This window comes from Electrophorus electricus, chromosome 3 (genome assembly GCF_013358815.1).
Source record: "Electrophorus electricus isolate fEleEle1 chromosome 3, fEleEle1.pri, whole genome shotgun sequence".
NCBI classification, from domain to species: domain Eukaryota; kingdom Metazoa; phylum Chordata; class Actinopteri; order Gymnotiformes; family Gymnotidae; genus Electrophorus; species Electrophorus electricus.
The window spans coordinates 27,157,038-27,165,000 of record NC_049537.1 but is presented as its reverse complement, the minus strand read 5'-3'; the positions used below and the strand labels follow the sequence as shown (position 1 = coordinate 27,165,000).

Genomic DNA, 7,963 nt, shown 5'->3' with positions numbered 1-7,963 from the left:
GACAAACCTTTCATTGCAGTGAATGCTCAGGACTTAAGACAGCAATTCAAACCGTTTTTTTAAGAGCTGGTCTCAGATCAGAGTAAAAAGGCAACATCTCCATCACTGATAGCAGATACTGCCAATAAACATGGAGTAAAACTAACTATGCGTAGCACAGTTACCAAAAGAACTCAAGTGTACTTCAAGTGTCTCCAAAAACACCATCATCCAATTTGAATGGTGGTAACATGGTCGCAATATTACATGAAAGCCAAGATTGAACCCATGTGGCAAAATATCCACATTCCAGCATCATTTGTCAGTGACATGGACTGGTGAACCATGCAGTTAGATAGTTTATCATCAAGTGGTGATTGGACGCAAACACACTGTGAAACTTCCTTGGCTCCCACCCTAGGCTACCGTTGTTATGGTGCCATACCATCCTGGTCCATACTGCAACCTAACGCCTCAATGTCGTTGCTGATGTCTGAGATCATGCGATCCCACTCGTCACCCTCGGAAGGCGCTGTTCCTTCGTCAGAGCCACCTGCTGCTCCGTTGCCATTGGTGGTGGAGTCAGAGGCAGAGCTGGCCGTGCGCCTGTAGCGGCCGAAGCTGTCAGTGATGATGCCACGGCCATCCTTCACGCCAATGGTCTCAAGGAAGTTCTCAAAATGCTGGCTGTCCTTCTCTGGGATGAAGGGCCTCAGGCCTAAAAAGGCATGAGAGTGGTTATTGTAGTAACAGAGTGAGGGAACAGATAGTACTCTAACAGAGCAGGGGAACAGATACTGCACTAACAGAGTGAGGGAACCGATATTCAGAGCCACTGTGCTCTGAGAGCCAGTTTTTTTTTTTTTTTGTTTGTTTGTTTGTTTTTAAACATGCTGACTTTGTTTATGCCTACAAGGACAAGTTAAATTTCATAGGAAAATATTATGAGGTTTACCTCACAGCCCTGAAGGTTCCTTAAAAAGCACACTGAAAGGCCTCTCTGTATGATTTCACTCTGACTGCTTAAATAACAGCTTTTAAGGGAGTGGTTTGTGTGTGGTTTATGTGGTTCATGTTTTAATACAGAAAAATCATGTGAAGATAACAGAAGTTTACTATAGTTACAGAAAACTGCACTAACCGAGTAAGAGGAACTTCCTGCTGTCCCCGTAAAGCTGCCGCAGGTTGATACAAAATTCATGGATGGAGGCACCATTCCTGTACTCACGCAAGTGTGTGGCAAACTGCTGAATCTCCTGAGAGGATAGCTTTGTTCTCAGCTAAGGCAGAAGACAAACAAAAAGATGGACAGTCAGAGGCAGACCTTTATAGTTCCAGGATCATATGAAATCTTAAACTGACTCACTAAAAGCTACCAAGATATTGGCCTGGACAAACTGCTACCTCCCCCGCTTTTCGCTCAGGAGAACAACCCACCCAGCCACCCACCCACTCACTGTAGTCATATAGTCCTGCAGCAACTCAGCTGCGGTTGTGCTTAGTTCACTCTCACTAGCCGTTTTGTCCTGCGGCGAGGCTGGCGTGGACGAGGGGGAGGGACAGGGAGAGTGTCCCGCAGTCTCCAGAAAGCTCTGAAACAAGCTGGGATTGAATAAAGATCAAATAAGATCACAGAAGCCATCTGACGACAAACATTTCAACTACCCAAAAAACAATTTAAAAAAACATTAGGTAAATACTTACAATGTGCCTGATCCTCCTTCGAATGGCTCTTTACCGTCCATTTTGCTGGAGGAATCGTCTTGGGGTTAAAATAAATACAAGCCACTGGTTAATGACTTTTAGTATGTGTCATTGGGAACACAGCTTCCTGTGTAGCTACCCCAGTTCCCCGAACAGTGATCTTCATGATCAGTCGAATTTACATGCACAAGTCTGCAATACAGCAAACATTACAAAAAGCTGTCCATCTATACAGTTATTAAATGAGTAAGATGTTGAGTATTTCAGGTTCTACCAGATTATTTTAAGAGAGATCAAATCAACACTCCCTTCCGATAAATTTATGATGGCTATTCTATGGGTCATTTCGAGGGAACAAGGTTGAGAAAGTCTTAGCCTGGGTGAACACTGCAAGGTCTCCAATAAAACAATATGATTTGATATGGGTGTGTTATTGTGACTCTAAATGCACAGGTGATCTCTAAATGCTTCCAGCAGCATGTGGCTCGGAGGGCAGCGGTCTCTTTCCCTTACCACTGTACAGAGAAAGATGACGAGTGGGAGTTGTGGCTCCATCAAAGATGGCCCTGTCCAAGAAGTCGATGGTCGATTCTGTGTAGACTATCTGGAAGACCTGACTGAGGAGCAGACAGAGCTCCTCTGCAGCTGCCTGGAACGGCAGGACCAAGAGAGGCTGTCAGAGACGGGATGATTATCCGTGCTAATACTTGGGCAAGGGGATGTGTTAAAAAAAAGCTAAAAACATTTCTGAAAGGCATAAACCTAAACACAAAACACCTTCATGATCATAACCCAGAAATTCCAATGTGAATAAAGAGATAAGAAGCACTGACTCTCCCTGCGCCTTTTTAAAAGAACACAAGCTCAGAGGAAGGTTACACAAACATTCATAGTGAAAAAAATGGCTTTGGTCATAGGGCAGATTTAGGCAGTGATGTGGGAAAATCGCGATATTCAAGATGACGGACAGTCACAGAGGCCAGTCAGTCACCTTGTTTTCAACAGCTAGCACGAGCAGGCAGCAGACTTCCATGCTGCCACTCTCAGACAGAGAGCTCAGCGTGGGCGACTTCGACAGTTCTGGACATGTGCTGGGACAAGGAGAGCCTCCAGGCTCCTGGGCTACAAAGAAAAACACACAACCACAGCTGACAAAACGGCTCCTAAATCTCCCGTTGAGCGGGCGGTTTGTCTATACCGTATAGTGTGTGCAGTGATATTACAGAAGACAGGAGCCTCCTGCCGGCTGCCAGGCCATACCCGTTTTCAGGACCACCAGGTGCAGCGAGTCGTCTCGGATGTAGGATGCAGCAGCAATGTCATGAATGGGTACTCGCAGGATAATATCCTCTCCATCACGCCGCACCAACTTGACGTTATACGCTGACAGACTGACCACGGCATCTTGCTCCGAGGTCAGCTGACCTGCAAGCTGATGAGACTTCTGAGAGCAGAAAAGAAACAAAGACAATCTGATTTTGCCCACAAATACCAGAAATTAATCTCTTGCCACCATTTACCCTGTGCAAAGAGAACCATGCTGTGACATGCTTGCTTACCCTGGCATTGTCAATAAGTTGCAGAACTTCGGTGCGGCTGGACGGATTGAGGTATCCAGGAACAGATGTCAGCTGCCCAAGATACTGCCATAAACACATGCGTCATTGGCAGAGCACAAGTATACCCAGCTCAAATTAGTAAAATGTGCAGCCTTCGAGTTTCAGTAGCAGTCCCTCAAAGACTTCTCACTAGGCTTATTACAGTCTGACAGGCTCATTGAATCCACATTTGACACACAGGGTTGATGAGCTCCGCCAGAACTCATGAAAGAGCAGTGGGGATCCACTGTAAGGTAAGCCCCAAGCTGGTGCTAGCTCATCAGTGCAAGGCGTTCAGCCTCACCTTGACCTCCTTCTCAATGTAGTCGTTGAGCAGGATGTCAGGGTCGATACGGTGGTCGGGCACAGAGAGGGGAAAGGTGTGGAGGGCCCTGCGCTCTGTGGACTTCTCTTGCGCCTTCTTATCTCTCCCTTTCTCCCCCTTCAGGAAAACGCGCTTAAACGGAGACAAGCCTGGCTGTTTGGGAACAGTGGAAAGGGAGCAGAGAAAACAAAGGGCAGACATTGAAACTACAGGAGGTCAAAGCATGTCCTTTAACTGAGGAAGCTATATGGCCGTTCAGAATGCGTGGGGAAAACGCTGCACAGTGGGCTCTGCTGCAAGACCAGATAGCTGCCATTCAGAAGCCCTCAATGCAGCGTGACCAGCATCACCTGAGCTGCTGTGGAAACTGATACCATAGCAACCGAGAGGCATATGCTTTCCAGTCGTGGTAGTTTGAGGCTGTTGCCGACGGTTGTCCCACTTTGTTCGTGGGTGCCAGCAAAAACAAGATGCACAGCGTGTTCTTACTCAGCAAAAACGCAATTGGCACACTAGCCTCTAAGCAGCCTGCAAGGTCGCCTTCTGAAGCAAACCCATTAACACGAAGCTGAGAAATAAAGCACTACATCGACAGGAAACGCAGCCATTTCTCTGTGGTGAAGCCACAGCTACTGTCATCTTAATATCAAACACGAGTGTTCTCTACATTTTCCTTCCTCTTTTTCCAAGCTTAAGTTGCTCGTGATCACAACTTAATGTTCTCGAACCAACATTTCCAAGTCCTGATGGAAGGTCCAGTGAAGGTCACTGCATAAAGCATTAAAGGTTCATTTTGAATGGTAAGAATGAAAATCTGGTGATAACCTACCTCTGGCTCCATGACTTTTCACAATCATCTCTAAAGCTCGCGGCATGCAACTGCTGTCTTCACCTGTCTGCAGTATCACTGACACAGCTCGGCTGTGGTGCCTGCAACAGGTGGCGCGCGTCTCAAAATGGCACGGGTACCACCGCCTTCAAAAGAAAGCGCGCACCGCAGCACATACGAACACACAAAGCCAACTGCGCACACCCTCTCTTGCTCTGACTATACAGGGAAGGCATGCAAAGGAAGGTGAGCAGCCACCACTTCCTGTGATGAAATGTACAGCTGAACCGTGAAGAGTAAACCACTGTTCTCCTGTTCAGCTGTGCCCCTTATCTAAAGAATAGACAGCAGAATAAAGATGATCTGAGGCCAGTAATTGCAATAATCACATGCTGCGATGGGCGAAAAAATAAACAATGCTTATGACCTTACTAGAGTGGCTAATACTAAAGTAGAAATAGACGGTAGTCATAAATGTTCTGAAATTTCACCCATCATTATTCAAAGGTCACTTATCATTCATAAGCTATTTTTTACATTTGTAGAAATACAGAAGATAAAAACAGAAAAAGGGAAAAGTGAAATTGTGAGATGTTAGGAGTTTTCCCTAATTGCTATCAACACCTTTAAGATCCCAGTTCACTATCTGGTGTTTCTTTGTATTTGAAGATGATTTTGAAGAGCTTGCTGCCTGCCCAGCTGAGGAAGGACTGGTTATGTCCTGTTGTGTACTACAGTACTGCACACCTCCTTCCTGGTCAGTTGTCTCTGCTACTTTAATTATTAAGAACAGACTGCAGGGACGCCACAGGTACATTAACATTTCATATACCTGTTTCCTTCCATAATGTAAGAATGTAGTACTCAACAAGTGAACTTTGCCAAAGGTATGCATACAGAAAAGCTTGGCCTATATAGCAGGATTCATAATACCACAAAAAAAATACAAGACATCAATGATTATTTTATCATATAATAGCAAAAGAAAAACATTATCTTTAATAAACCCAGCAAAAAAATTGGGGTCAACCACAAACCAAATGAACAAACAGCAAACTTATTAGCTAACAATCACTAATGAGATGTATGACATTTTGTGATGTAGGCCTATTCAGCACCAGATAATCCAAGAGACTTTTATGACAATGTACTTCAAACAGTGCAGTCATTGCATATAATCTGCTTGGAACATTTTGAAAATGGCCATGCCTGAGCACACTGAAAATGGCCAATGCTATGGAATATCTTAAAATAGAGTTAATAAAACAGCTTCATGAGTTACAGTAAAGCCCTTTACTCTCTCTGTTTCTCCCGGTTGCTCAATGACACTGGTTCTGAATCTGTGAGCTGTCCATGCTGGGTGACTCAAAAGTGCCATCTAGTGGACACATCATTCGATCTCTCTTGCACTTGTTTAACACCAGCCACTTAATGATCAATGCTGTGGGCCTTAATGATTAAATCTAATGTTACCTATTAAACTGAATAATCTGCTTCAGCAGACTTGATTTTAACTATTGGAGGGTAAAAAAAAAAGGGGAGTGGGATAAAGCGGCAGCAGCGCGGCTACAACTACTGACAACGTAGATGGGCTTAATTTCTTAAACATGGCCAGGGATCTCATTCCAAAGAACTGTGTTGACAGCTGAGCTCAGACATTGTTATTGGTTTTTTTTTCAGATTAAGAAAGAAAAACAACATTGAGGAGATCCCTGAGTTTCCAAGGCTTGAGTATGCACTCATAGGGGGATGTCATATCCTGCTTTATTCTTTAGTTAGCCCAGCCCTCCATGTTCCCTTGTGATTAGGGACAGACTCTGCTCCTGATTTGACAAAAGTGACAGAGAAGTGGGAATTTTAAGTAAGGCTCCCTGAAAGCTTTTCAATTATACAATTGGGATGATGCAATTGGGAATGTGATGCAGGTGGGATATCATACTGGACTCTTTAAAAATATTAACAATGAATCAACAGCACAGCATTAGTTAGAGTAGAACTGAAGATGAATAAGCTAAGTAAGGAAAATGATTAAGTACCGGTAAGGAGCAATTTCTTATGGAAAGCAATCAGCACCTAAAGCAAGCGCACATGACAAACACCACAACGTTAATATTCCGTAAGTGCACGTATATTAGCCAAGTAGGCAGCTAGCTAGCTATTGAAATTTATTTAAATGATCAATACAGGATAATTCTTGAAAGATTACTATGTAAGAGAGCTAACCTATATGATTTTCTGCTGTGTGGAGGTCAGTCTTGGTGATCATATAGGTTAGCTAACTGATTTAGCTATACTCGAAAACCAACCACCCAGCCGTCTCCCTAAACTGCTACCTAGCTCTTAAGCCAAGCTTTAAACACATCAGTTTATGAACCACTGTTACTAAATAAATATTCATAACAATACCGATAACAAAAACATTCCGAAATGTGTAAAATTGTGGTTACTGTAGTTTAAAGTCCGTATTATCAGATGTGTGTAGTGCAGGTTTCACTGGGTAGCTCTGAGGCTAAGCTAACGCCAGCTCGCTAGCTGCTTGTCAGGTTGCTTGTTCTATATGACACAAAACCACAGACAGACGGAACTTCACCTACCTTTTTAACTTTCTTTACATCATCCTCCATCTCTATGTACAAGTGCTCTTCATGTTTAATTGTGTAGACGAGAGTTTTGAACGTTCAATGCCAAGCTGCTACAACGGTGGCACTTTCCCAGTAAACTAAACCGGGATCCCCCCCCGTCGGAAACTGCTCAGGTTGTTAAAATCGGTAGCCTACATCACATAATCATGACAACGTTAGATATAAATTATTTCCCTTGTAGCAACCAGAACGGGTGTTTATGCTAGAAAGAGAACACAAGAAGTAAAGAATTGTAAACTAGAACAAAAACAGCACCAAACTTTTCAATCGTGCCGCCATTTTGGGCGTAGAGCGCTTACCCAGTATGCTTTGCAAAGAGAGGAAAGTTTACAGATGCTGAGTAGCTAATAGAAGGCATGGCTGGAGTTTTAGACTTTTACACTGGGCAGTTGTAAAAGACGTGGTGCTCCCAAGGGATGGAAAAATTCAAAGGAAGGAATATGAAACCTTGGAAAAATACCAGGACTGAAAGGAAGGTTAACATCAAGGTTGTCCCAGTGATGACAGAGGCACTTATGGCTGTTACTATTTAATATTGTTTGTTATTGTCATTTAATTAACCATTTATAACTTTAATTATTTATTTTTATCCCTCATGCATTATTGACTAATCAATAGCCACAAATATCTGTCAGATTAATTTTATTTAAAAAATACGTTTTAGCATATTTGAGTGTATTTGGGCGTGCATTAGAGAGAGAGAGAGAGAGAGAGAGAGAGAGAGAGAGAGAGAGAGAGAGAGAGAGAGAGACTGAAAACAGATAGAAAGACAAAAAGGGGAGAGATGGTGAGACTGCTGTTAGCCTCTTCGGGCTATAATTGATGAGGGATGTGATTAGCTGTTTTTTTTTTTTCCTGACCTACAACACATTCGCCAAAAAACACT

At 43.4% G+C, this 7,963-nt stretch overlaps 1 protein-coding gene across 3 annotated transcripts in view; it reads right to left on the bottom strand.

Moving 5' to 3' along the window:
* The window catches only part of ccm2 (CCM2 scaffold protein), an 8,950-nt gene extending 1,584 nt beyond the window's left edge, over positions 1–7,366 (bottom strand). The window contains exons 1-11 of one of the 3 annotated variants that reach the window (XM_027025138.2): positions 7,030–7,366; positions 4,436–4,536; positions 3,586–3,759; positions 3,243–3,326; positions 2,944–3,127; positions 2,675–2,805; positions 2,197–2,332; positions 1,684–1,741; positions 1,437–1,581; positions 1,121–1,259; positions 1–697 (exon numbers count right to left, since the gene is read on the bottom strand). The exon at positions 1–697 is cut by the window's left edge and continues 1,584 nt beyond it. In XM_027025138.2, the coding sequence (XP_026880939.1) occupies positions 411–697; positions 1,121–1,259; positions 1,437–1,581; positions 1,684–1,741; positions 2,197–2,332; positions 2,675–2,805; positions 2,944–3,127; positions 3,243–3,326; positions 3,586–3,759; positions 4,436–4,447 (1,350 nt within the window). In that variant the 5' untranslated portion in view covers positions 4,448–4,536; positions 7,030–7,366 and the 3' untranslated portion in view covers positions 1–410. Of the gene's footprint in view, positions 698–1,120; positions 1,260–1,436; positions 1,582–1,683; positions 1,742–2,196; positions 2,333–2,674; positions 2,806–2,943; positions 3,128–3,242; positions 3,327–3,585; positions 3,760–4,435; positions 6,259–6,471; positions 6,989–7,029 lie in introns of those variants that run through there. The other 2 variants (XM_027025137.2, XM_027025135.2) reach the window with 2 other exon arrangements.
* Between the last annotated feature and the right edge of the window lie 597 nt (positions 7,367–7,963).